The sequence below is a fragment of the Marmota monax genome, unplaced genomic scaffold, assembly GCF_021218885.2.
Source record: "Marmota monax isolate L192 unplaced genomic scaffold, Marmota_monax_Labrador192_F-V1.1 WCK01_AAM20220418_F8-fsc00038, whole genome shotgun sequence".
Taxonomy (NCBI): domain Eukaryota; kingdom Metazoa; phylum Chordata; class Mammalia; order Rodentia; family Sciuridae; genus Marmota; species Marmota monax.
Window position 1 is genome coordinate 7,131,213 of NW_026692498.1, and position 26,877 is coordinate 7,158,089.

At 56.7% G+C, this 26,877-nt stretch overlaps 2 protein-coding genes across 7 annotated transcripts; one reads left to right on the forward strand and one right to left on the reverse strand.

The window, feature by feature from the left end:
• On the forward strand, positions 1-24,273 carry Ltbp3 (latent transforming growth factor beta binding protein 3). 4 transcript variants are annotated; one of them, XR_006851842.2, is made up of 29 exons: positions 2-891; positions 3,525-3,860; positions 4,005-4,207; positions 4,392-4,497; positions 4,696-4,788; positions 4,966-5,088; positions 5,504-5,662; positions 5,755-5,940; positions 6,808-6,824; positions 6,902-6,974; positions 7,128-7,226; positions 9,042-9,167; positions 9,284-9,415; positions 9,539-9,667; positions 9,894-10,016; positions 10,215-10,337; positions 12,048-12,170; positions 12,355-12,474; positions 13,328-13,456; positions 13,747-13,914; positions 14,066-14,149; positions 14,450-14,578; positions 14,681-14,818; positions 14,913-15,053; positions 15,188-15,349; positions 15,428-15,508; positions 15,595-15,726; positions 15,830-16,032; positions 18,380-24,273. XR_006851842.2 is itself a non-coding variant. In XM_046445256.2 (28 exons), the coding sequence occupies exons 1-28, from the start codon at positions 570-572 to the stop codon at positions 15,979-15,981; spliced, it is 3,906 nt and encodes a 1,301-aa protein (XP_046301212.1). In that variant the 5' UTR covers positions 1-569; the 3' UTR covers positions 15,982-16,501. The 4 variants fall into 4 exon arrangements, 3 of the variants coding, with proteins under 3 accessions (XP_046301212.1, XP_046301211.1, XP_046301213.1); XM_046445256.2 differs by lacking the exon at positions 18,380-24,273 and having other exon boundaries at positions 1-891; positions 5,507-5,662; positions 15,830-16,501; XM_046445255.2 differs by lacking the exon at positions 18,380-24,273 and having other exon boundaries at positions 15,830-16,501.
• Positions 16,350-26,560, reverse strand: Scyl1 (SCY1 like pseudokinase 1). Of its 3 annotated transcripts, none has more exons than XM_046445260.1 (17): positions 26,367-26,560; positions 25,876-26,016; positions 25,335-25,684; positions 24,848-24,938; positions 24,594-24,749; positions 22,723-22,881; positions 21,730-21,837; positions 21,043-21,156; positions 19,430-19,585; positions 18,688-18,876; positions 18,491-18,566; positions 18,110-18,274; positions 17,788-17,927; positions 17,145-17,213; positions 16,848-17,054; positions 16,705-16,765; positions 16,350-16,618 (listed from the first exon to the last, which is right to left on the reverse strand). In XM_046445260.1, exons 1-17 carry the CDS (start codon positions 26,475-26,477, stop codon positions 16,494-16,496), a joined length of 2,418 nt encoding a protein of 805 aa, XP_046301216.1. In that variant the 5' UTR covers positions 26,478-26,560; the 3' UTR covers positions 16,350-16,493. The 3 variants fall into 3 exon arrangements, with proteins under 3 accessions (XP_046301216.1, XP_046301214.1, XP_058435462.1); XM_046445258.1 differs by having other exon boundaries at positions 17,145-17,216; XM_058579479.1 differs by lacking the exon at positions 16,705-16,765 and having other exon boundaries at positions 16,520-16,618.
• Between the last annotated feature and the right edge of the window lie 317 nt (positions 26,561-26,877).

Genomic DNA, 26,877 nt, shown 5'->3' on the forward strand with positions numbered 1-26,877 from the left:
GCGAGGAGCGCCCCGCGTCGGCCCGCCAGTCCGCACACTCGCGCTCCTCCGGGCGGCAGCGACGACGCTTTAAACAGAAAAAAACTGTCTCCCTGGCCCGGGGCCAGCGTCCCAGCCCCCCTCGCCGCCGCTGCGCCTCGCTCCAGCCAGGGAAAACAACTGCTCACTTCTCCTGCGTCCTCCCCGCGCGCTCCCTGCTTCCCGGCGGCCGCGGAGAGAAGCCCGGCCAGGGGGAGGCGCGGAGCGGGCCGGCCGCCCGGCCTTCCTCTGCCCTCGCTCCTCCTCTCCGCCTCCACTTGCTCCGGTCTCCGCTCTCCGGCCTCGGTTCGGGGCCTGGCTGGGCTTCTCCCGGGCCGAGAAGTTTCTGGGCTCCCCGCAGTCCATCCTCCATCTCTTGGCCTCGCACTGGGCCCCCGCCCGCGCCTGCCGTCCCCTCCCTGCCCGCTCCCTCGGCTCCTCTCCCTCGCTGCCCTCTCCACCCTGTCCCTGGCTCCCGGCTCTAGATCCCCGCCGGCGCCGGCCCCTCCTCGCCCCCGCCCGGGCGCGCCCCCCGGGGTCAGCGGCCCCGGATGCCCGGGCCCCGAGGGGCTGCTGGAGGCCTGGCCCCTGAGATGCGCGGGGCGGGGGCGGCGGGGCTGCTGGCGCTGCTGCTGCTGCCACTACTGGGCCCGGGCGGCGGGGCCGAGGGGGGGCCGGCCGGAGAGCGGGGCGCCGGCGGGGGCGGGGCGCTGGCCCGCGAGCGCTTCAAGGTGGTCTTCGCGCCGGTGATCTGCAAGCGGACCTGTCTCAAAGGCCAGTGTCGGGACAGCTGCCAGCAGGGCTCCAACATGACGCTCATCGGAGAGAACGGCCACAGCACCGACACACTCACGGGCTCCGGCTTCCGCGTGGGTGAGGGCCAGGGGCTCGGGCTGGGGGAAGCCGGGAAGGACAGGCGCCAGGACCAGGTGGGACACAGAGTGGAGCCTCATGCATAAAGGTGGGGAGCTGGGGGTACAGAGAGCAGAAATCTCGGCCCCGAGGGCATTAGTAGCTTGGGAGACTGCAGTCCTGAAGGCCAGAATTGGAGGACTATGGAGGCCTGGCCTCTGAAGCTTTGGGTTAAGGTTGGGGCCTAGGATGGGGTCCTGGATGACACCAGCTTCCTGGAAGGTGTGAGTTCTGAGAAGGAGTGCAGAGGTTTTTCAGAGATATGAGCAGGGCAGAAAGCCTAAGAGAGAGAGAGAGAGAGAGAGAGAGAGAGAGAGAGAGAGAAATATTTTCCTGTCTTTTAAAAATGTCTAAAGCAGGCCCTGCCAGGAGTAGACACCTGTGTTTTCTGGGGGTGAGGGCGTCAGTCATTGGCAAAGTCTGAGAGGAGGGGGGTTGAGACCTAAGACATGGGGTGCAGGCCTGGAGGTGGGGACTGGTTTAGGTCCTCAGTCCCTCCTTTTCCTGTGTCTCCCGTAAACTCTCAACATCTCTCCCTCAAAGGTACTCAGAGTCTCCCCACCCTACCCCAGGCCCTTAGGACCTCCCCTTCAGCCCAGAGCCCACCCTCTCTACAGCTCTCTGTTCACAGGACCAGGCCTGGGGCTTGGGCCTCCTCCCCCAGGGCCTGTGGGCCAGGCTGGGGGAGGTGTCCCAGCAGTAATTACCCTCCTGGACAGGGTAATTAGGCCGAGCCCAAGATGGCACCAGCAAAACAGCCCCTCTCATACAGTCCCCTGCTCACTCACCCACTCCAGACCTGAGGAACCCTACTCCAGGGATTCACAGTTCCCAGGAGATGGAGGGTGTGTGTGTGTGTGTGTGTGTGTGCGCGCTCGTGGTCCCTGTGTGTAGGGAGCAAGATGAAGCTTTGGAGTGAAACACTGTGATTAGTCTGGGCCTTGTGTTGCTGTCTCTGTGTGTCTAAGTCACTGTCCAGGAGTGTATGGGAGTGTTTACCTAGCGAGCCTTGATGGTGTCAGGAGTCTCTCTCTGTGTGTGACCTGATGACTGTATGTGAGCATGTGTGTGCCTGGCCTCCCAGACCCACTAGCCATCCTGTGCAGGCCGCTGTCTCCATCCGTGCTGCCCACATCCCCCAGGCTCAGTGCCCAGGCCACAGTGGGCGGGTGTCACTGGGAGGTCACTCTCACCACTATGGGTGAGTCACTGGGAGGCAGGAAGGAGAGGATCCTGCCTCCCCAGGCCCAGGACACACCTCTTCTGCCCTGGGAGGCCTGGTCCCCAGGGGCCGGGCAGGATGGGCTGGGATGCTCAGCCCAACCCCCATGGCCAGGAATGAAGGCTGTCCCTATAAGACCCTTTCAGGTGTCCAGGAGAGCAACAAAGTCACCTTCTCACCCTGGGAAGTGAGGGCATCCTTAGCGAAGACAGGAGCAGGACTGGAGCTTTCTCAGGAACTCAGGGCCCCAGACTAGAAGCACATGTCAGGTTTGACTATGTGACAAAGCAACAGAAAGTTCTCACCTCTTGCTCAGTCACACCTTCATTCATCCCCATGAACCTCCTTTGAGACCTAGAGCTGGGGCCCACCAGGCCCTGCTCTCCAAAGAGCAGAGGTAGATGGTTTAAGGTTCTGGCTGTGCGAGCCTCCCATGTCTAGGCCAGGACAAAAGCAGTGAGCAGGGGTGTGCCATGTCAGAGTTTAATCTGAGGGGGCATTCTCCAGGGATTATGGGATTGCGGACAGGTAGGAAGGAGGCAAGAAGCCATGGAGGGTCTGAGTAGCAGGGCCAGAGTCGGGAGGGACCAAGGCCATAGGAAGCAGGGGAGATGGGCTCATGGGACATTACTGAGACTGAAAGGTGGAACAGGCAGGAGCAAGAGGAGTGGAACCTTGAGGGTCACTTATGCACAGTGAGCCCAGGTTCTGAGGTACTGATTTCTAACAGTATCCCTGGTGTAGATGCCCAAGAAAGGTCCTGGAGGGGCCATAGTTGTATTCAGAGATGGGACATCATTCGCAGTGATGAGGTGGGGGCTGGAGGGGCAAGGTAGAAGGCAGGGGAGAGACAGCCAGTAGAAAGAGAGGCTGAGGCCTGAATTAGAGGGAGAGTGGAGGGAGAAGAGGAGGAGGCACTAGGGAGAACTCCCATGCCCAGGGAAGGCTCCAGAGGAAAGCCAGAGGAAGAGCAGGCTGCTCCCTCCTGATGGTCACCATCATTTGCTACTTCTCTGTGTGAACTGCACTGTGCTAAGCATTTGTACAGTTCTTGCCTCACTGAATGGACACATCTCCATGCACGAGGGCACCGTAGCAAGGGCAGGGGAAGGAAGTTGCTCAGGGTCACACATCTGGCTCACGGCATGGCTAGAATTTAAGTTAGAAACTTAAAACTCCAGAACCCACCATGGGTATAGGGTGTTGGGACCTAGAGAGGGCAGTTTCCATGTGTGTGATACATTTCAAATTCAGTTTCCCAAGAAGGATGGAGCCAGTGGGTGACAAGGAAGGTGGGGGGACAGGACATGGGAGAGGGGAGGCCTGTGGGCTGGGCTCAGCACAGGCCCTGATCCACCTCCCTCACCCCCAGTGGTGTGCCCTCTGCCCTGTATGAACGGCGGCCAGTGCTCCTCCCGAAACCAGTGTCTGTGTCCCCCGGACTTCACCGGGCGCTTCTGCCAGGTGCCCGCTGGAGGAGCTGGCGCGGCCACCGGCAGTTCAGGTCCAGGGCTGGGCCGGGCTGGAGCCCTGTCCACAGGCGCGTTACCACCCCTGGCTCCTGAGGGCGAGCCTGTGGCCAGCAAGCACGCCATCTACGCGGTGCAGGTGATCGCAGACCCTCCTGGACCAGGGGAGGGGCCCCCTGCGCAGCATGCGGCCTTCCTGGTGCCCCTCGGGCCAGGGCCAGGACAGACCTCAGCAGAAGGTACTGGAGGATGGGCAAACCCGAGGGGCTCGAGGTGGGCGAGCATGGATATGACCAAACCCTGGCGGGGGGCAACCCAGGAGAACCTCAAGGCTGCAACCCCCCTGACAAGGCAGCCCTGAGGCCACTGCATCCCACCCCCAGTGCAGGCCCCGCCCCCCGTGGTGAACGTGCGTGTCCACCACCCCCCCGAGGCCTCCGTCCAAGTGCACCGCATCGAAGGGTCCAACTCCGAAGGCCCGGCCACGGCCCAGCTTCTGCTGCCGCACCCCAAGCCCCCGCACCCACGGCCACCCACCCAAAAGCCCTTGGGCCGCTGCTTCCAGGACACGCTGCCCAAGCAGCCAGTGAGTGAATCCACAGTCCCAAGGGCACCGCCCTTTGGTTTCTCAGGGTCTCCCTGCCCAACTCATTAAAATTGCATAAGGGTCTGCAGGTTGAGGTCCAGGAGCGGGACAGGGAAAGGGCCCCAGGAGGGAGGTGAGTGAGAGCAGGGCACTCTGTGACCTCACCCCCAACCCCTATCCCTAGTGTGGCAGCAAGCCCCTACCCGGCCTCACCAAGCAGGAAGACTGCTGCAGGAGCATTGGCACCGCCTGGGGCCAGAACAAGTGCCACAAGTGCCCCCAGCTGCAGTGTGAGTGCCTGGTCTCAGTGGGGCTCCCCCACAGGGCCACCCATCCCATCCTCCTCCCACCTCTGCCATAGAAGGCTCCAGCCCAGTGGCCCCAAATTCCTCCCTCCCTTCCCTCTGGCCTCCCCCGTGGCCTCTTTTCCCTCCAAAGAGACCTGCAGTGTCCCCCTATTCCCCTGCCATGCTGTCCTCTCTCTGCAGACACAGGGGTGCAGAAGCCTGGGCCTGTCCGTGGGGAGGTGGGTGCAGACTGCCCCCAGGGCTACAAGAGGCTCAACAGCACTCATTGCCAGGGTATGGCCAGTAGGAGATTCTGTGGGCTTGGGGAGGGGCGGGCCTGTTGTGGGTGGGGAAGGTCTCAAGGTGGGCAAGGGAAGAGACAGAGTTGGGGTAGGACTCTGAGGGTCTTGGAACAGCTTGCTGTCACCTTATGGCTCCAGACTAGAGAAACCAAATTCTCACTTACCACAGACATCAACGAATGCGCGATGCCAGGCATGTGTCGTCATGGTGATTGCCTCAACAACCCTGGCTCCTATCGCTGCGTCTGCCCACCTGGCCATAGCTTGGGCCCCTCTCGAACACAGTGCATTGGTGAGACACAGGGTCCTTGGAGGTTACGAGGCACAGGTGGGAGGGGAGGAGCTCCCAGGATCGAGAGTCAGGTCAGAAGAGATCAGAAGGGGGTCATGCATTGACTGCAGGAGAAACAAAACCCAGAGAAGACAGGATCAGTGATCAAAGGGGTCAGAGGACATATGAGATCTTAGGTTAGAGGTCATATGACATCAAGGCTTATATGAAGTCAGGGTCCTATAGATCAGGGGCTTAATGGGAAGGGGGGTAAAGTCCAGAGCAGCTAGAATCAGGGGTCAATAGTCTTGTAGATTTCAGGAGTCACATTAGCCACATGGGGATGGGCTAGAGAAGCAAGGTCTGGAGCAGATGGACAGAGGGATATGAGCAGTAGTTGGTCCCAGAAGCCCATGCTGCCCACTACCCCCTGCAGCAGACAAGCCAGAGGAGAAGAGCCTGTGTTTCCGCCTGGTGAGTCCTGAGCACCAGTGCCAGCACCCCCTGACCACGCGCCTTACCCGACAGCTCTGCTGCTGCAGTGTGGGCAAGGCCTGGGGTGCGCGGTGTCAGCGCTGCCCAGCAGATGGCACCGGTATGCAGGGGGCTTGTAGGGTGGCAGGGGTGGGGGTGGGGTGTTTTCTGTCTGGAAAACACCCACTTTTGTGTCTGCTGTCTTGACCACAGCTGCCTTCAAGGAGATCTGCCCAGCTGGGAAGGGGTACCACATCCTCACCTCCCACCAAACCCTCACCATCCAGGGTGAAAGTGACTTTTCCCTTTTCCTGCACCCTGATGGGCCACCCAAGCCCCAACAGCTCCCTGAGAGCCCCAGCAGGGCACCACCACCTGAGGACACAGAGGAAGACAGAGGTCTGGCTTGATCCCTTGACCCTTGATCCACACATATGACCTCTCCGTCTAAGCCCTAACTCCTAATCCCTTTCCTGAAACACTGATCCTCCCAGACTGGACCCAGAAATTTGACCCTGGGCCATAGCCTCCTAAGCCTTGATCTGTAACCCAAGGACCTCAACCATTGCTCCTCAGACCACCAAGTAACACAGCCTAACTCCAGGAGCTATCTCTAGACCCTTGACCCAGAGACATGACTGCTGGACTCTTAGAGACCCTAACCATAGCCTGAAACAGATGTGCATGCCCATAATTCTTGCAGTTGGAGAGGCTGAGGTAGGAGAATTACAGGTTCAAAGACAGCCTCAACAATTCAGAGAGGCCCTTAAGAAACTTAGTGAGACCCTGTCTCTAAATAAAAAATAAAAATAAATAAAGGGGGCTAGGGATGTGGCTCAAGAGGTAGCGCGCTCGCCTGGCATGCGTGCAGCCCGGGTTCGATCCTCAGCACCACATACAAACAAAGATGTTGTGTCCGCCAAAAGCTAAAAAATAAATATTAAAAAATTCTCTCTCTCTCTCTTTAAAAAAATAAAAAATAAATAAAGGGCTGGGAATGTGGCTCAGTAGTTAAGCCACTCTGGATTCAATCCCTGGTACCAAAAAAAAAAAGGAGGGACTGGGGTTGTGGCTCAGTGGTAGAGTGCTTGCCTAGCATGCACGAGGCACTGGGTTGGATCCCCAGCACCACTAAATGTAAAATAAAGATATTGTGACCACCTAAAACTAAAAAATAAATATTAAAAAAAGGAGAGAGAGAGACCCTAAGCATACAGATATGACTCACACCCCAGTGTTTAATATCCCTATTTTTTTCCCTTTTAGGGGTGACCACCGACCCAGTGAGTATGAGAACCCAGGTGGGAGAGGCAGGGAAGGTGAGGGATTCAGGTAGGGTTTATGCTGCTGTCACCCACAGCCAGTGAGTGAGGAGCGGTCTTTGCAGCAGAGCCACCCTACAGCCACCACCTCTCCTGCGCGACCCTATCCAGGTGAGCTGGGCGCTTCAGGGAGCAATTCTCAGGGGCTAAGTCTGGGGTTGGGGGGAGTTAACAGCCTAGGCACTGGGGGGCAGTGAAGCTGGGGTAAGACCTGGGGGGACAAGGGAGGCTCAGTCTCTTAGGAGCCTTGGGTGCTGCCTGCAGAGCTGATGTCCCGCCCTTCACCACCTACTATGCGCTGGTTCCTGCCGGACTTACCCCCCTCCCGAAGTGCGGTGGAAATCGCCCCAACTCAGGTCACAGGTAAGGTCTGTTTGGCAAGGTCATGACCTCCAACTTAATTTCCGCACCCCCGGTCCCCCTCCAATCATATTGTAGCATTAACAGGCTAACACTTGACCAGGGCTGGGCTCTGGGAAGTCCTGGTGAAAGAGGGATTCCACCACACCCTTAAATGGCCCAAGCAGCATGGTAGACAGTCTGAGAGCTTTCACTCATTTGACCTGTGTTTATTGAATACCTGCTATTTGCCAGCACTGTTGAGGTGCTTGGGATGCTGGGGGGAACAAAAATAGAGAAGAATTTCCTGTCTTTACAGAGCAGACAAAAACCAGATCAATCAGGGGGAAAAAAACACCTAGTATTTCTTATAAATGCTATGAAAAAATAAATCAGAGAAGGAGGAAGAAGGTCTGGGGGTTGTGATAATATTTAGGATATCAATGAGAGAAAACCATGCAAGGTTTTAAAGAGGATTAGAAATTCAAGAGGAGTGGGGAAGGGAGGGGCATGCAGGTTGAGGAAAAGAACATTCCCAGGGAAGAGAAGTTTGGGTAAAGGCATGGAAGTATGAAGCACTGGGTGGAGGAGAAAGAAACCAGACACAGATGGGTGTTTCTGAGCCAGGGAAAGCCCAGTGCGTGGAGGCTTGTTAAGAGGCTTGGGTTTGATGCCACAGGCTATGGGAAATGTCTGAAAGGACTGAACATCAAAATAATTGCTAGCTCAGACTGAGCAATCCCTCTGTGCCAGGCACTGTCTAAAGAGTTTACAGACTAAATATCACTTAATCTTCTCATGCTGAAAAGTGAGCCTTGTTGCCTCCTTTTCCAGATGAGAAAACTGAGGTTGAGACAGTCTCAGTAATTTGCTCTAGGTCACACAACTGAGCCAAAGTCAAGCTTGTGTTGGCATGGGCTCCAAAGCCACAAGGGAGCTGTCAACCTGAAACTCTGAACCTAGATGTGCTCCTGGAGTTAGGGCTCAGGTGGAAGGTGGCTGCCCCAGGGCTGTGGGAATGTGAAGGATGAGGCACCTGGGGAGGATGTTAAGGACACCTGGAGAAATACTCCAGGGGAGGAGAGCAGCCTGCAGAAGCCTACTAGTGGGTCAGGTAGGAGTGGGTCAGAGCAGAGGTCAACACCACTCCTGGGGTCATGATGGGGGTCAATGGGGGTGTGCTTGAGATGAAACTATTGGATCTTGGGATCAAAAAGAGGGAGGAAGGGGAAGCAGGGAATCCTGAGCTTGGTGACAAACTGGGTGAGGAATGTTCCTGCATCTGACCAAGTGTGCACAGCTGTGATGAAAGTTAGGATTCCCAGGAAAGGTCTCCTAACTGCCTTGGGAAGGCAGGTAATCATCCATTCTGGAGTGGAGCACCCAGGTCCCTGGGGGAAGGGGTGTTAAAGTCACTGGTTAAAGGATATTGGTGTGATTGAGGCTATAGGATGACTGGGGAGAATGGGATTTCAAGCCCCTTGGGGAAAGATATTGGGACAACTGAGACCCTGAGGGGATGTGGTTTGGTTTCAGGTGACTGGAGGTCAGGCTCTTGGAGTGAATGGGAATGGAAGTATGAAAGGTCTTGGTATAAAGGTGATAGGGATGTCAGGTACCTAGGGTCCTTGTTTGGGACTACCTGGGATCATGATATGGGGGCTATCTGGGATGAAGTGTAGGAAATCCTAGGATTGAAATAGGGATGTGCAGGAACCTGAAGTCACCTGGTGACCTGGTTTAGGTATCCGGGTCTGTGGGTCTGGATGTCAGGGTCTGCCCTGGGGCCGTGGCAGGTGAATGCGCCCTCTTTGCCCCCTGACTCACCCGTGCCTGCAGAAACCGATGAGTGCCGACTGAACCAAAATATCTGTGGCCACGGAGAGTGCGTCCCGGGCCCCTCGGACTACTCCTGCCACTGCAACCCGGGCTACCGGTCGCATCCGCAGCACCGCTACTGCGTAGGTAGGTGAGCGCCACGCAGCGCTGAGTAGGCGGGCGGGCGCGCAGGCAGGTGGCTCTGCGGGAGCCCTGGCTCAAAACTTCCCTTTGATGTCTCCTGGCCCACCCGTCCTTCTCAGACGTGAACGAATGTGAGGCGGAGCCCTGCGGCCCGGGGAGGGGAATCTGCATGAACACTGGAGGTTCCTACAACTGCCACTGCAACCGAGGCTACCGCCTGCACGTGGGCGCCGGGGGGCGCTCGTGCGTGGGTGAGCGCCGTGGGCACAGGGGCAGTACTCAGTTTCTTGGGTGGAGAGCGCTCCTCTCCTATGCTCCGGTTAACCCTTCCTCCGCCCCCTGATCTCTTTTCCCGACGCCTTTCTCCCGCTCAGACCTGAATGAGTGCGCAAAACCTCATCTGTGCGGCGACGGTGGCTTCTGCATCAACTTTCCCGGTCACTATAAGTGCAACTGCTACCCAGGCTACCGACTCAAAGCCTCCCGACCGCCGGTGTGCGAAGGTGGGGACCCATCCACACCAAAGGGTGGATCCCAGATGTCTCTTCACCTGGGATGGGGGCGGGAGCCTGCAGTAATCTCTGCCCAGTTCTGAGCCTCTCAGATCGGGGTTCGGAAGCCCCAAGCATCCTGTTCTTGATTTGTGTTGGAGAGAGGCCTTCCAAGTACCCTGAGCGCCGGACCAGCCAACTTGTGCCCAGACGGGTCCTCCTCCTTTCTCCTGTGCAGACATTGACGAGTGTCGGGACCCTAGCTCCTGCCCCGATGGCAAATGCGAGAACAAACCCGGGAGCTTCAAATGCATTGCGTGTCAACCTGGCTACCGCAGCCAGGGGGGCGGGGCCTGCCGCGGTGAGAGCGGGGACTCGAAGGCTAATGGGTGGAGCCCTTCCCTGATGGGGCGGGGGCAGGACTAGGGGCAGCAAAAGGTGCCTCGTGGGCGGAGCGTCCTGAGAAGGGAGCGCCCCGCCACCAAGCCCAGGCGGAGATTTCTCGACAACGCGCATCCTACGGTGCCGCAGAGTCTGAAGCGAGCTCTCTACGCTGCAGACATCAACGAGTGCTCGGAGGGCAGTCCCTGTTCACCCGGCTGGTGCGAGAACCTTCCGGGTTCCTTCCGATGCACCTGTGCCCAGGGTTACACACCGGCGCCAGATGGCCGCAGTTGCGTGGGTGAGCTCCTGCACGCCCCGATTGCTACCCTCCAACAGCTTGGGCGCTGAAGCCAGGCATTGTAGTCGCCCTGTCTGTAAAATGATGGGTGGACGGGAGGTGACCAATTCATTCCCCAGCTCTTTTATTCAGTCAATCATTTTCTCAGCAAAGGGGCTGCAGAGTTTCCAGTAGGAAGTCTTAGGAGGCAGTGCTTGAAACTGCGTTTGCAATGCATGTCTCTTAAATTTGAAGGTAAAAAAATATATCAAACACAGGGTGATGGGCACCCCTGCACTAATGTTTACTGTGCACCAAGCCGTGGGCTAAGGGTTGGGATTCAGAGGACCGAAGACACAGACTGTACTAGAGCTGGGAGCTTGGAAGGAGCTGGGATGCTCCTTGGAAACCAGCACTGGACTGGGAGGAAGGAAACCTGAGTTGTGTTAAAGGACCGATAGGAATTAGTAGAGCAAAAAACAATGAGAAGGAACAGAAGCCAGACAGTAGTGGAAGAAATGAGAGTAGTCACCTCAAAATGGCCATAAAATGATGAGACATCAGAGAAATATTGGAGCAGATTAACTGGGCATGCTGGTTAGGAGACAAGGTGAAAAAAAGAGGGGAATGAGAGACCCTCTAGGTATGTGGTTTGGTAATTCAGTGGATGGTGCTGCCCACTAGAATATGATACCTAGGGGTAGACATATTTGGGCAGAAAGATTCTGAGTTCTTTGTTGGCCAAGGGGAATCCAAACCCATGGGCACCCTGTGCTTCTCTACTGGAGATGTCAGTAGAGGCTAGGCCATGTGGGTTGGTAGTTTGGTAGTCTTGGGCCATACATACCCTTGACTGTGGACTATGGGAGTTATGGAGTGTTGAGGCGAGGCTTGTTCAGTCAAGGAGGGTGAGCTGGGTAAGGGGAGCATTTGGCAGAACCTGGTAGACACTGATGCACAGGGGCAGGTAGAGGTGAGGGAGAAGGAATGGTAAGAGGATTCATGATGGAAAGAGGGACGGTAGGTGGACTGCAGAGCACCATTTAAAAATCTGGGGAAGCCAGGTGTGGTGGTGTGTACCTATAATCCCAGGCTGAAGCAAGAAGATCAAAAGTTGGAGGCCAAGCCAGGCACCATGGCACATGCCTATAATCCAAGTGTCCTGGGAGGCTAAGAGGATGAGTTCAAAGCCAGCCTCAGCAATGGCAAGGTGTTAAACAACTCAGTGAGACCCTGTCTCTAAACAAAATACAAAATAGGGCTGGGGATATGGCTCAATGGTTGAGTGCCCCTGAGTTCAATCCATGGTACCCCCCTCCCGCCAAAAAAAAAAAAAAAAAAAAAAAAGGAATGTTGGAGGCCAGCCTCAGCAACTTAGTGAGACCCTGTCTCAAAATAAAAATTAAAAGGTCTGGGGATGTGGCAGGGGTTAAGCATCCCTAGGTTCAATTCCTGATACAAAATAAATAAATCGTTGGGGAAACCTAGAGCAGTATGAGGAGAAGGGCGGGGAGGGTGCCTCTTTAGTGAGGGTCTGTGAAGGGTATGAAGCCCTGGTCTTTTTGGCATCAAACCTAGCCAGGGGCCCTGAAAGCTCTTGGCTTGGCCATTGGCACACGTGGGAGCTGGCCTCAGCTCAGGTACTCCAGGCCATGAGCAGGAATGGAAAAAGAGTAGCAGAGCTCAGAGACTAATATCATCCTGGCCCTCTGACACCCCTGTGTCCTACAGATGTGGATGAGTGTGAAGCTGGGGGCGTATGTGACAATGGCATCTGTACCAACACACCAGGCTCCTTCCAATGTCAGTGCCTCTCTGGCTACCATCTGTCAAGGGACCGGAGTCACTGTGAAGGTGAGGGGTCCTAGAGCTGGGGCGCTGGCTTGTCCCTCCCTATCCCAGGACCCTTACTGCCAGGTCTAGTCCCCATCCAGATCCCAGATGTGATATGGGGCTATGGAGCCTCCCGGGGCATTGAGGGAGGGGTACTTTGGCAGCTTCAGCCCCTGAGACTCCCCACCTCCTTGTTCTCCTACAGACATTGATGAATGTGACTTCCCTGCGGCCTGCATTGGGGGTGACTGCATCAACACCAACGGCTCCTACAGATGTCTCTGCCCCCAGGGGCATCGTCTGGTGGGTGGCAGGAAGTGTCAAGGTATGAGGGATTGGCTGAGGGCTTCTGAGGGGAGTGGCAGGGTGCAGTAATCCCCCAGATACACTGGCCTTTCTGTCTTTCCATCCATGCATCCTACACTCAGCTGTCCTTCCATTCTTTCACCTGAATAACAGAATAACAGTAATAATGACATTAGTGCTTCTGTGATGCTTACTTTATGCTAGATGTGTTAGTCCAATTTACCAACTCACCCATACTTGTGTTCATCCTCAAGAGATAACTGAGCACTTACTGTTTGCCAGGTTCTGTGCTCTGTACTAAGTACTCAGCAATGACCAAGGGCTCCCAGCCTCCAGTGGTGGTGGTGGTGGTGGTGATAAACTAATTTTCAGCATTAGAGTGCAGGGTGTCAAGAAGGTTCTGGACTAGCAATCAGTGGGGAGATGACCATTGAATTGGGACTTGAAGCATAATAATAGTGGTTCTCAGACAAAGGCATTGGATGGTATTTCACCCCCCAAGAACAGTATTTGCAAAGTACAAAGATCTGGAAGTTATGTTTCAAGGAGAGCAATACTGATATCCTGAGCATGGGGTTGGAGGGAGCTGGAGGGAGCTGGAGGGTGATGGGACTGAAGGGTATTCAGAGAGCAAACTGAGCTGATTTAGGACTTCATTCTGTTGTCATTGGGGGACATTGAAGGATGACAGCAGTGAGTGTACCTACCCACCTATGTGGACCAGAGGGCATCTCTCTGGAATGTACGTGGAAATCAAAGTGGAAATTCAGGTTCTGAATTTCAGGTCCTCAGGGCACACTCCAGGGAAGGAGGCAGTGGTTCTTGTCAGAGCCATTTCTATCCCTGCTTCTTGCTCCCTTTGCTCCCTCCAGACATAGATGAGTGCAGCCAGGACCCTGGCCTGTGCCTGCCCCATGGGGCCTGTGAGAACCTGCAGGGCTCCTACGTTTGTGTTTGTGATGAGGGCTTCACCCCCACCCAGGACCAGCATGGCTGTGAGGGTGAGTATCCTCCCAGTTTTCTCCTCAGACTAGACAACTCCCCTGAACTGCAGCTGGCCTTCAGAGATGTCCTGATCCCATCCTCCTGAATTTGGGGAACAGAAAGATATCTCTCTTGCCTGGGGGAGCCAGACTTCCAAGGGCCTGAAAACCATGTGGAGGAAGGAACAGGGCTCTCACATGGTGCTAAAGGGGGGCCAGGGAAAGTGGGGGACAGTGATGTGATGGGTGGGCAATGTAAATGTGGGGGGTAGTTTATCTGCATGACTCTGAGCTGCCTTCCCCCTCAGAGGTGGAGCAGCCCCACCACAAGAAGGAGTGCTACCTTAACTTCGATGACACGGTGTTCTGTGACAGCGTACTGGCCACCAACGTCACCCAGCAGGAGTGTTGTTGCTCACTGGGGGCCGGATGGGGAGACCACTGTGAAATCTATCCCTGTCCAGTCTACAGCTCAGGTCAGGAGCCGGCAGGCCCCTTTCCAGAACCTTAGTTTGTGCATCAGGAAACCAAATGGGGAAAATGGCTCCCTGCTGGATAGTTGGGAAATGTGGTGCTGGCTCTGGCCAGCAGACTCATACTCAGTCCTCCTTCCTTCCCTCCCTGCAGCTGAGTTCCACAGCCTTTGCCCCGACGGAAAGGGCTACACGCAGGACAACAACATTGTCAACTATGGCATCCCAGCCCATCGTGGTAAGCCCCAGCGCGGCTTCTTCCACCAGATCGGCCCCGCCGCCTGGCCCCCAGGCTTGGCTCCCAGGTGCTGGCTTGGCGGAGGGGTAGGCGGCGCCAGATCGGCTCTGCGCACACATCAGGCTCGCCCCCACCCCTGTACTCCTGGTCCTTCACTCTGGAATGGTTGGAGGGAAAAACTTCTCCCGCGGGGTTTGGCTTTCCTCCCTGCGTGAGCCCCGCCCACCCCTGCCGCCTGCCTGCGGGGCCGAACAGCTTAGAGGTATAGGCGGCTGGGCGCCCATGGTTGGTCACCCGCAGACATCGACGAGTGCGTGTTGTTCGGGGCGGAGATCTGCAAGGAGGGCAAGTGTGTGAACACACAGCCTGGCTACGAGTGCTACTGCAAGCAGGGCTTCTACTACGACGGGAACCTGCTGGAGTGCGTTGGTGAGCCAGCTCGCCGCGGCGGCTCGGGGGAAGCGGCCGGGAGGCCCGCAAACCTCCCGCCTGCAGGTCTGCCCCTGGCATGGGCACTTTTTCTCCCTGTAGATGTAGACGAATGCCTGGATGAGTCCAACTGCCGGAACGGAGTGTGTGAGAACACGCGTGGCGGCTACCGCTGCGCCTGCACGCCCCCGGCGGAGTACAGCCCCGCGCAGCGCCAGTGTCTGAACCCCGAAGAGATGGGTGAGGCCCGGGCCGGTCAGCTGGGGAGAGGGAGGGGGCGGGGCCCAGGCCGAACTGTGACTGCCACCCCCACCCATCCCCTCGCTGCCTGTAGACGTGGACGAGTGCCAGGACCCGGCAGCCTGCCGCCCTGGCCGCTGCGTCAACCTACCGGGCTCCTACCGCTGCGAGTGTCGCCCGCCCTGGGTGCCCGGGCCCACCGGCCGCGACTGCCAGCTCCCCGAGAGCCCGGCCGGTGAGGGCGATGGGCCGACTCCAGGGCCCTGTTCATAGGGTGGAGCCCCAGGGCCTCCACACCGGCTTGGGTGGGGTGGAACCGAGGACGGTCCCTGCCTCTGGTTCCTCGATGACGGCCGGTTCCCTTCGCAGAGCGTTCCCCGGAGCGGCGCGACGTGTGCTGGGGCCAGCGCGGAGAGGACGGCATGTGTGCGGGCCCTTTGGCCGGGCCTGCCCTCACTTTCGATGACTGCTGCTGTCGCCAGGGCCGCGGCTGGGGCGCCCAGTGCCGCCCGTGCCCGCCGCGAAGCGCCGGTGAGCTGATGAGGGGAACTCTGAGGGCGGTAACTGGGGTACACCGACGACGTCGCTCACCTCACCCCACACTCCCAGGGTCCCAATGTCCGACATCGCAGAGTGAGAGCAATTCCTTCTGGGACACGAGTCCCCTGCTGTTGGGGAAGCCATCGCGAGGTGAGTAAGGCCTAGAGGGACGAGGCCGGGTCAGCACCATCGGCAGGGGGCGATGTTGACATCGGAAATTCCACTGGTCCTCACAGACGAGGACAGCTCGGAGGAGGACTCCGATGAGTGTCGCTGTGTGAGCGGCCGCTGCGTACTGCGGCCAGGCGGCGCGGTGTGCGAGTGTCCCGGTGGCTTCCAGCTGGACGCCTCGCGCGCGCGCTGCGTTGGTGAGCTGGACAGCGGGCCCGGGGGCGGGGCGGCGGAGGGGCGGAGCGGTGCCCAGCCGGAACTGGAAGCTAAGCGAAGTCCGCACTTGTCAACCACCTGCAGACATCGATGAGTGCCGAGAGCTGAACCAGCGCGGACTTCTATGCAAGAGCGAGCGCTGCGTGAACACGAACGGCTCCTTTCGCTGCGTCTGCAAAGCCGGCTTCGCGCGCAGCCGCCAGCACGGGGCCTGTGTGCCCCAGCGCCGCCGTTGACACAACCCATGGCCTGCATCTCACGCTGACGGGTTTTCATTGACATTGGGGGTGAGCTCGGTCTCTTATTCCTGCCTCAACTAGGGACAGGGACCCAGGAACCCTCTGGGGCCCACAGACCCCTTTCTGCACCCCTAGACCCAAGGGTGCCCATTGTGGCCCGGTCAGGTTCACTGCAGATACCAGTCTGCAGGGTGCTGTCGGTCTTGCTCCCTGAGGATGATTCCTAGACGCTGATAAATCAGATCATGCCTCTTCAGTTTACTCGCGGCTTTGAAAGCAAATTGATGTTCACATCTACTGCTGGTGGGGACTGCACAAAGCAGCACCAGATCCCAGCCACCCAGAGGGGCTAGCTGAGCTCGGGACAGGGGTGTGAAATAGAATTTATTGTGGCTCTGATTATGTACACATGAGATGTGCCTGGCCAGGCCAGCCGGGCTCACATGGTTTGTACAATAAATACATCCGCGGGGCCTGCTCTCCGTGGCTGGGAGGGCTACCCCAGAAGTTCAGTCCAGCTTTCGTGCTCCCAGCTTCATGGGGCCCTTGGCTGCCTTCTTCTCTGCGCGTTTGGCCTCCATCTCCCTCCGCCGGTCCTCACGCTTTTTCCGTGCCAGCTCGGCCTTGACCTGCCCTGGAGTCAGGAAGGGGAGGCAGGCTGAGGGCTGACCTGCCCTGCCCTGAACCCTAGTCTGTCAGCCCTCCAGGGTAAGGACTTACGGCTCTCAGTCTCCAGGCCCTCCCAGTTGTCCTCACCCCATGAGTCCGATTCTGGCCTGGGCTGAAAAGGGAAGTGCGGGCTGCTGTGGGGGCCAACTCCTGGCTGAGTTCCACCCCGGTCTGCACCCTCAACAGACCCATACCTGGGTGCTAGAACGCACAGACAGGGCAGCAAAGGGGTCACCCTTGTCGTTGGACTCTGGGCCACCCCAGTTATACTCGCTGGCCAATCTTGTGCCTTCAGGGGGTGGCTCTGGGGAGCTGGGTTCCTGCCAGCCCTGCTCCCAGGAGCCTTCAGCTTCCCAGTTGCTCCAGTCTGACTCAGGAGATTTGTGTTCTGGGGGGCTGACCTGCAGAAGGGTGGGAAGAAGAGGTTGGGCCTGCCCAGAGGCAGGAGCCAGATCCTGCCCCACAGACACACACTGCCTAACCCAGCTCACCTGTCCAGCTATGCTTGCTTGGCCCCTGGTACTCCAGTCATCCTGCTGGGCCAACACAGACTCAGCCTCCTGCTGCAGTATGGGAAGGAGAGGGGCATACCAATGACACACCCAGCCCTCCAAAGGGCAAGTAAGCGGGCCCAGGCCTGTCCTAGACATGAGCTTGGTCCTTTGGTCTTTTACCTTCCTTCATTTCCTTCCCTGTCAGCCAGATGGGAAAACTGGCCAGAGCTCTGATACAATTCACTCAGAGCAGCACCACTCCCTCCCCCGCCCATCCTCAGCCACCCCTGCAGCATGCCTGGTCTGGTTTTAGAGGAGGGTATATGGGGGACTATCCTTACTCACCCCGGGCTGAGTGGGCACTGGAGTAAACAGTGGGCACACAGGAGAGTAAGAAGTCCAGCAGGCAGCCTAACCACTGCCTGCCCTGCCTCTCATCTGACCCTGCTCCTGGAGACCCCAGGGATTGGGGAGGAGATCAGCTGCTGTCTCTGACCTACAGTGGCCAACTCCATGAGGTCTACCTGTCAGGACTGCTGTGCAGATAATACAGGCTCAACTCTAGCCAGGCCCCATATGTCTGGATTGGCAGTCTGCGGCTCTCTGGGGGTCCCCTGAGAGCCTCCTCAGCCCCACTAACCTCCAAGCTTCCCCAGTCCTCATCATCCCATCTGTCAGCAGTACTGCTATCCTCTGTTGTGTCCTTGTCCTCCTGTGTCTCCCAGCGGTCTGAGGTTGTAGAGGTGGCAGAGAGAGGTGTGGGGGCTGGGGCAGGATGTCCTAGAGAACAGAGGCCCCGGGGCTCTCAGAGAGGTCTTGGGAGAGGACAGAGGTTGCTGAGAGGAAAGGGATACACGGAAGGAAGGGGCACCAAGGAAATCCACAAGGAGACTAGACCCCATTCCATCCCCTATGTCCCCATCACCCTCCTGGGGGAGCCAGATAATAGCTGGGACACTCACCCTCAGGCATTGGTCTCTGGGGCACATTGGTCTCAGCCTGTGTAGCCATGGGGTGTGCACGGATCAATTTAGAGGTAAGTGAGGAGACTCCAGTCACAGCCCAGCCTGCCCAGCTGGCTGCAGCTCCTCCCATCCCAGGGCTGGAAGCTGCATGGACATCCTTCTCTGGGCAAAAAGAGAAACAGATATGGGCACCTCAGGCTCCACAGGGAGGTGATAGAAAGGCAAGTACCCTAACAATGACTTGTAACCGTCCCCTCCCTATTATAGGCGGAGGTCTTCCCATCTGTGAAATGGATGCTCCAGTGGAGGTGGGACATGCCAGATGACAGGCAAGGACATGGAAGTGGGGGAAGAGGGAACACAAGCATGGCCACTCACCTACTTCTGCCAACTGGGTGGGATCCTCAGACACAGACTCCAATTTGGACAGGAAGCTTCGAATGGCCTTGAAGGCCTGTGGGATAGCAAGGGGCCAAGCTGGGGGCTCCAGGGTTCCTGAGAGCCTACCAGGCTGGCTAGGGCTCAGATATAACCCAGAGTCCCAGCTCCAGGGCCCAGCCCCAGCTATGCCTCACCTGGTCCCGCACAGATTTTTCAGGGTCCACAGTGAGGCCACACAGTACAGGCAGGATCTTGTGGGCACAGTCGTTCATTGAGTAGAAGTTGTGGGTGGCAGCAAAGCCCAAAACACCCGCAACCCGGGATGGTGCAAATGGGTCCTTAGTGGCCCGGCTGAAGGCAGAGGTGAGGACTCTGTGTCTGGTCTGGAGTAGGGCAGGGGAGAGAACTCCTAAGTATAGAGTCAAAAGTGGGACCCGGAACCTCCAGATGAGGGGCCAACCATGGGACCTCCAGGGTCTAAAAATGTGTATTTATCAAAAATAGCTTAAAAGGCACAAATTTACCTAAAACTCTGGATCTGGGTTTCTCCTCCTAGAACCCTGGACTCCTTTCTGCCTCAGGGGAACGAGGGCCAGAAAAACAGCCACCCTGAGGCTAGAGCACGTGCCTCCCTTCTTCCCTGCCCTGCTGATCCCACTCATTCATTCCTGTTACTGTCTGGGCACAGCAGGTGTCACATTTTAAAACTTGGGGGATGCACACAGGTTTGGGGCTAAGCCAACCTGGATTCAGATCCCAGATTCACACCTATGCACTGTGTGACCTGGCACAACTCACTCCACCTTTAGGAGTCAAGACACTGAGGCTAGCAGGGCTCTCTGGGAGCCTTCATGTGGGAGACGATGAATGACCACACACACAAGGTTCCTGGCTCGAGAGGAGGCCATGGTCCTATGGCAGCTGTAGGACACTCACACTGGCACTGAGGTAGGAGCCAATTTTTCCCAGGCAGACTGTGGTGTTGCAGCGGATTGGGCCCTGTTCATCCTTGGCCTGCAGCCGGGCAAAGTGCTTCATGAGCTCCACATTGAGGTTGGCTTCATTTAGCTTTGGGGCCAGGAGCAGCATGGACTGTGGGGTGAAGGCAACAGTAGGTATTGTGGGCCAGGACAGGAATGGTCTCCTGGGCCACTGGTGGTCCCTGGCTCTTAGCAGACCTGCCAAAGCCCACTCGGCCTGCTCCTGTCCCACCCACTATGTTGAGAAAGGGGAGCTCCCCCTTTCCTGTCCCCTATACATTAAGATCTCAAAAGTCTTGTACTCCTGTCTCCCATCTCTCTCCTGCCTGCAGTACACTCAGGCTCTCACAGGAACATTCCCCACAGTGTACCAAACTGGCTTAGGCTGAGGTCACCAATGAACTCCAAGTCACTAAATTCAATAGTCAATTCTGTCCTCATCAAACTTGATCCCTTAGCAGTTTTGATAACCCTACCACCACCACCAAATTCTCCCTCTGCTTTGAAATTTTTGTTTCTGGTCTACCAGGAAAGGAGTCCTGGTCCTCCCCCCAGCCTCACTGGCTGCTCCTTTTGCTGAGATCTTAATCTTTAGACACCCCAAAACAAATCCTTTGGCCTTTTTTTTAATATTTAACACTGGGCCCTGTAATCTCACCTACTTCATGGCTTTAAATGTCTCTCTGTTAGCTGATAGCTCCCAAGTGTGCACCACTTGCCAAAACTTCTTGCCTCAACTTCACAGCCAGCTCAACAGCTCTACCTGACCATCGAGCAGAGTTGGCCAAGCCAGGGCCCAACCGCCTTCTACAAACCTGCTCCTCACTCAGACCACAGCACTGCTCTGTTCTACCCACCACCGCATACCTTGCAGGTGGGCTTTGCTGGTCTCATTCCCAATGAATACAGCAGGTTTCCACCATACCAACAAGGCCTGGGCACCCACCCAACATTATCCTCTGACTTCGCCTCCTTCAGCCATCTCCTTTCAGCCATGCTAAACCGCTTACTTCTACTTCCTACTTCTATAGTCCAGGCAGCTTCCAGACTCCAGGCCTTTGCACCTGCCGTTACTTTTGCAGGAGACACATTTCTTCCCCATCTCCTCCTGGGTTGAATCCTTCACCTCCTTACTTTCAAGGGATACCTCCTAAGCAAGGTAGTCCCTTTTTAAAAACTGTAGACCCTCCTCTCCCCACTCTTTTCTGATGTGATATATATTTTCTAATTCTATTTCTTGTCTGCCAGGCCCATTGTCTGTACCCCTCAAGGGAAAGGGGCTTGGGCTGCCTTGTGCAAACTGCGTACTAGCCCAGGGCACAGGATGGGCACAAAGAAATGTTCAGTGAGGTCTGCTGAAAGGACTGTAGGTCACACCTGCCACATACCACCACTGGCTGCAGGACAGCCTCCATAGCCTGGACCAAGCACAGAGCACATGGTAGTACCTGCCCCACCTATAATCCGCTTAGACTTGCAAGCAGAAGCCATGGCCTCTGTGTCCTGTAAACAACCCCCTCCATGCCCTGGAAAACTGGAGGTGGTTACTCTTTGCCTGGCCATACCTACCTTGACTGTCTGCTCCCGGATGGCAGGGTTGGTATCCAGAAAGCCATGTACAACATGGGGAAAGATCTGGGTGTTGACTGTCGGCTCATCAAGGTATTGGATAAACTGCTCCATCTGTAGCCCAGGAGGGTGGGGGGTAGTGTGTGTGGGGGAGAACACAGCCAGCCCTCTCTCACCCCATACAGGTTTGGAGCCACTCTGGTTTCCCACTATCCACCCCTGGCCAGCCAGGTTAGCTTATTAAGCCCCATGCCTGTGTTTGACCTCAAGAGGCTTGATGCAGAGAGGGATTGGGACCTGAGAGCCAAGAGTTCTTCCTGGCTCACAAGAGTCCCCTATCCTAGGCCCCATCAGTCCTATGTAATGTTCCCAGTTGCCCTGGGTTGGCAGGAGATGTATCTCCACTCATCCCAGGGTGACCACATCAGAAGATGGGGTGGCACCTGAGCCCTGTAGCCTGGGCACTCCTGAGATTGCCAAGGAGCCCTGTGATCCACCTCATGACAGCCTGGCCTCCCTACTCCCTCATCTCTGGAATGTTCAGGGGAGGGTTTTCTGGGGTCCCTTTGCAGCCAGGAAAGGGGCTCCAGCCACCTGCTTGGAGCAGGAGGTAAGGAAGGTGTCTCTCCAACAACCAGGGTGGGTCTGGGTGGGTAGACCAGGGCAGGGCCTGGCCAAGGCCCCTACCTGCTGCAGGAGGCGGATGCGCATGGCGCGGTCGGTGGATGAGAACATCTTGACCACCACAGGAATGATCTTCTGCTGATACTCCTCAGCACTGAGGAACTTGCCCACCTGAGGATAGGAGGGAACAAGTGTTTAGCCACAACCCCAGGGCTGGATGACTTCACAGGGCTCACTTGACTTACTCGGGCTCCCTACTGGTTTTCCAGGGTAGGAAGGAGGTGACACCAGAGTAGAGGCATCAGGCATTTCCCTAGCAGCTCCTCTGCCCCTACCCCAGCTCAGTTCTGCCCCTAACCTTTCAGGTTCAAGGCCTCTTTTAGGAAGCTGATGGAAGCTGTGCCCCTCCCTATGAACAGGTGTCTGAATGTCATATGTAAACAGAATTCTGCCTGTGATTTCTGGGGATTCCAACTTTACAGGACTTGATAGCTGGCTTTTCTGCTTCTAGCAAGTTCCTTCAGGGGAAAAGGATGTCCTGGGGATGGGGCAGGTAAGGGAAAGGCAGGTGACCCTGAAAGGTGGGGTGGGGTCTCAGGAAGCAGGAGGAATCCAGCCCCAGAAGTCACCTAAGTAGTTAGGAAAGAGGAGAGGAAAATGGGATGATGGGCAGGTAGTCCCCAGAGCCCTGGGAAAATGGTTGCACAGATCAGGCTAGGAGAGTCTGTCTTAGGAAAGGAGGAAGGGCCAAGCGCCCTGAAGCAAGGATCTGAGGATCAAGAAATGTGGAGGCACAGGTTCTTTGCTCTCAAAGGGCAAGAAGTCCCCACAGTCTCCCTGTAGCTGCTCAGGAGGTCCTGGCTTGCTGAACCACCAGGACGCTGGCAGAAAGCCACCTCATATGGGTCTTCCCTGACCAGGCTGCCTGCCCCAGGATGCCCCATAGGGCTGTTTCCAGTCCAGGATCATCTCTTTGGCAGTTTGGATATACCCTGCCAGCTCTCTGGATCCCACAGGTCTTGAGGCTCCAGGCTTTCCAGGTCTCCCCTCAATTACCTTGAAGAGGGGTGTGAGGACCACAGCCCCAGCGTTGCCAAACTCGAAGGCAGTCAGCAGCTGAGGCAGCACCTTGTGCCGACAGAAATCCTCAGGGAATGAGTCCAGGCTCTTGCTCAACTCTTGGAAGAATTTTTGCTTCTCGGCCGGCTCTTTGATCTAGGGGAACAAGGACAAGGCACAGGGAGGAAGCCAGCCTGGTCACACACATTGCCCAGTCACAAGTGAGGACAGGAAGTCACCCCCAGGTCTGAAGGGACAAAAATAAAGCTGTGGGCTCTAGAGCCCAACTGCCTAGGCTCAAAGGCCAGCTTTCCTGCTTACTTGCCATGTGGTTTAGGCAAGTTCCTCCATCTGTAAAATGAGTTAATAACTCTATCACCGCATAGGGTTGTTCTGAAGATTCAACTGGAAAGTGCACATAAAAGCTGTCAGCACAATGCCTGGCACACAGCAGGGCCTCCAATGACTGTCCTTATCTTGGCCACCTAACTTGCGGCTGCTAGAAGAGCAGCCACTAGGGGCATCATACCCTCGGTCAGCAGCAGTGACTGCTCACAACAGCCTAGATGGGAAAACACTTTGGGAAGGGCCATGTGAGGAGAATTCCACCTAACACAGTGCCTGCTGCCCTCACCCGCCCCCACTTCCCCACCCCGGCCCAGAGGCAGCAGGGCTCAGCATTTCCAGTGGCTTCTTCAAGATGCAGTTCAGTTCCCCATCCTCCAACAGCCCTCCCTGTCCCCACCTAAGCCAACATTCTCCACTCCGTTCCTTGGAAGTCTGTGGAAGTGTCTGTCGCCCTCCTCCCCTGTCCTGATTCTCAGCCACCTCTCTGTGTTCACCACACATGACTGGGCCAGAGCAGGTGCAGAGAGCAGACCTCCCTCCTTCATTCCGTGTGACTCTCCCTTTACACAGGTACCAACGGTGAGGTTCAGAGGTGAAGCACAGGGTGCCCTCCTCACATCTTCCCATGAGCTGGTCCCTCTGTCTGGAACACTTCCCCCAGTTACCATCCCTATGGCTCCCATGTTCCTGTCCTTCAGGTCCTATTTCAAATGTCATTCCTAAGAGAGCTCTTCCCTGAGCACCCCATCCCCTCTATTTTCCTGCTGGCAAAGAGAACTGCCTAAAACAGGGACATGGCCTATTAACCCCTTGCTCGCTCCTTGAGGGCAGGTCTAGATCTGTCTTTCCCTCCCCACCCCACTCCAAGCCAGCATGGGGCATGGCACCCTGGGGACCAGAGTCAGGAAGTATTGTAGAGTTGCTGGAGCAACAAGAACACTCACTAAGGATCTGCTGTGTCCAACATGCACAGCGGCCCTCTATGTTCCACAGTGGTGCATTCAACCAACCATTGATAACAGACATTAAAAATTAATGTGTTCATATTGACATGTAGATTTATTTTTGTCATTGTTCTCTAAATGATACTGTATAATAACTATTTTCATAGCACTTTCATTTTATTAGGTGTTATATGCCATCAAGAGATGATTTTTAAGAATGTGAGAGGATGTAAATAAATCATGTGTGTAAATACTATGCTGCTTTATATAAGGGACTTGAGTATTCTTGGATTTTGGTGTCCTTGGGAGTCCTAGAACCATGGATATCATGGACATCAAAGACGACTAGGCTGTGTACTCCCCATGCTCCTGTGAAGTAGGCACTATTACTAGAGCTAAACTTCAACAAGGGGAAGCCAAAGCAAGGAAGAGTTGGAGCCAGAGTTGCATCCAAAGGACCTATTTGTATAGTCCATGCCTGTCTTCAAAGGGTTCAGTTGTGAGAGAACCTAAAAGTGGGGTATAGGGCAATTATGGGAAATGTAGGGCCAAAGCCTAGGCAGGTGGGGGGCTTACCTGAATCTCTTCCAAGAAGAGGTTGGTCTCCACAAAACGGTTGTTCATGAAACCACCAGGTGCCTGGCAGTTCTGCAGAAAGCGGGCTGGGTTGGGACGCACCTTAGGGTTGGCTCCCACCAGTTCGCAGTAATGGGGCACCAGGGATTTGGGGATCTGTAGGATAAGACTCAGTGTCAAAGAAGGGGTGGTTGGTGAAAGAGCAGAGAAAGAGCAGCTGGGGCAAGGCAGAGAGCCAGGGGCTGGATACTTACCTTCCCAGGATTGCGAAGGGCAGCCGCCCGAGGTAGGGGCCCATTGAAGACTTCCCAGATGAGGCAGCCCAAGCGCCACATGTCTGCTGACCTGTAGCAGTAATCCAGAGCTGCTCAGAGCCCTACCACCCATTAAGGCAAAACTCATCCTGCCATGGCAGGTCCTGGCTGTGTCCCTCAGGTGACCCATCAGCCTTAAGCAGCTGGTTTCACTATCCCCATTTAACATATAAAAAAAAACCAAGGTTCAGAGAGGCAAGGACATCTGTCCTGGGTCACACAATTTTCAAATTCAGAACCACCCAATGTCCAAGCTTGTGTCCAACCTGCCCTACTACTATGGAGCCTCTGGTAGCAGTCCTGGGACCCTGATACTCTCCCAACCAAGCAACAAGGGACAGGGGAGTGCCAGCTAGTCTAGAGATCCTGAGGCTACAGGAGCCTTCACAACAGGACAGACTGAGGTATGCCGCCCCCAGTCACCCACCACTTCTCTCTGACCGCTCTGCCGCTGTTGTCAGTCAATTCCGGGGGGTCATACTGCTCAAGTTCAGGGATCCCCTTGCGGGGTGGTCCCCCACCATTGCCCTGGGCTGAGTACATGTAATCCAGGCCCCCAAGTTTCCACTCGCCAGCTCGGTCCACAAACACAGCAGCCATACAGACGTTATTGTGGATAAGATTGCAGTCGTTGACCAAGAAGCTGAGGGCTTTCACTATCTGGTGTAGCCCCCAGGACAACTCCTGCTCCTTCAGGCCACCAGCATCCACTCGAGCCTTGAGGTACATTCCCAGTGGGGTCACAGCCTCTGTCACTACATGGAGGCACTTTTCTGTCTAGGGAAGGAGAGAGGGATGTCAGGGATGAGTTAGGGAGAAGAAGGGGAGATGAGGAACAGAGACAGTAGAGAAGCTCTAACTCTGGGGGTGCTGAAATCCAAGGGGTAGAAACCAAGGGACAGAGTGAAGACAGCAGTGGGAGACTGGGAAATGGTGAGAACAGAGATAAACAAACGCAGTGCAGGTACCTCCAGCCCATCGATATAGGCCAGGATGTTGGGGTGCCGGAGAGTTTTGAGGCGCTTGAAGGCAGCTTTGGCCACCTGGGTCTGCTCTTCGGCGCCAGGCTTCACGTCGTACACGAATATGGACACCAGGCTGCCTGTGGCCTGGAGGACAGAGAGGCCAGGGGGTGGGGGCCAGGCTGACCACTCGGCTGGGCCTGGGTCTCACCATTTCGTAGATGGTCCCCGGAGCAGAAGAAAAGAGACGCAGGCCAGGTCTCTCCCCTGGTCAGCCCTTAGGGACTCGGCCGGGCTCACGTGACCCCTACCCCGTCTGCCTGTCGGTCCCTCGGTCCTTCCGCCCGCCACGTCGGCACTGCCCGAGCCCTCCCGGCCCGGCCCGTTGCCCCGAGCCTCCGCCTCCACGTCAGACGCGGCGCGACGCAGAGGAACCGGCGGTGCGCAGTAGACGAGGCCGAGGTCTGCCGCGGCCTGCAGAGCCGGGCCGCACTCACCTTTTTGCGGCCGCGGTGCAGGACCCAGGGTCCGGGCGGGCTGCCTTCAGGAGCCTCCGGGCTGAGCTCAAACGGAAAGTCCCGGACCGGGTCCCGGGCAAAGAACCACATCGTCCCCGCCGCCGCCTCCGCCGCCGCCGCGGGCTCGGGCGCCTCCGCTCCGGGTCCTCCGGCCGCCCGAGCCGGGGCGGGGCGGGGCGGGGGCGGGGCCTGGCCGGGCCGGGGGCGGGGCCGGAGACTGGGAGGGCGGGGCGGGGCGGGGCCGGCAGCGCCAGAACCAACCCTCCGCTTCCGCGGCGGGGTCAGCCCCTCCAGATCGCCTGAACTGCTCGGACTTCTGCGTCCTTAAAGGCAAAAGGGGCGTGGAAAGAGAGCCCACCTCCTAGCGTTATTGTAAGGATGAGAGCTTGAGAAGAAACAGATGAGAAAACCGAGGCGATGAAGAGGAGAGACGAGACAAACCGTGAAGGAAGGCGACTGCCAGCAGAGAAGGGGTGGTAGTGAGTAGTGA

Coding starts and splice junctions, on each gene's coding strand:
- Scyl1 (XM_046445258.1), bottom strand. CDS start 26,477: ATGTGGTTCTTTGCCCGGGACCCGGTCCGGGACTTTCCGTTTGAGCTC. Junction 17,217..17,787: donor AGGACTGGGGAAGCTTGGAG/GTTAGTGGGGCT, acceptor CCCATACTGCAG/CAGGAGGCTGAGTCTGTGTT. Junction 16,766..16,847: donor CTGTGCGTTCTAGCACCCAG/GTATGGGTCTGT, acceptor TTCCCTTTTCAG/CCCAGGCCAGAATCGGACTC.
- Ltbp3 (XM_046445255.2), top strand. CDS start 570: ATGCCCGGGCCCCGAGGGGCTGCTGGAGGCCTGGCCCCTGAGATGCGC. Junction 892..3,524: donor GGGCTCCGGCTTCCGCGTGG/GTGAGGGCCAGG, acceptor CCTCACCCCCAG/TGGTGTGCCCTCTGCCCTGT. Junction 14,150..14,449: donor TGGCATCCCAGCCCATCGTG/GTAAGCCCCAGC, acceptor GGTCACCCGCAG/ACATCGACGAGTGCGTGTTG.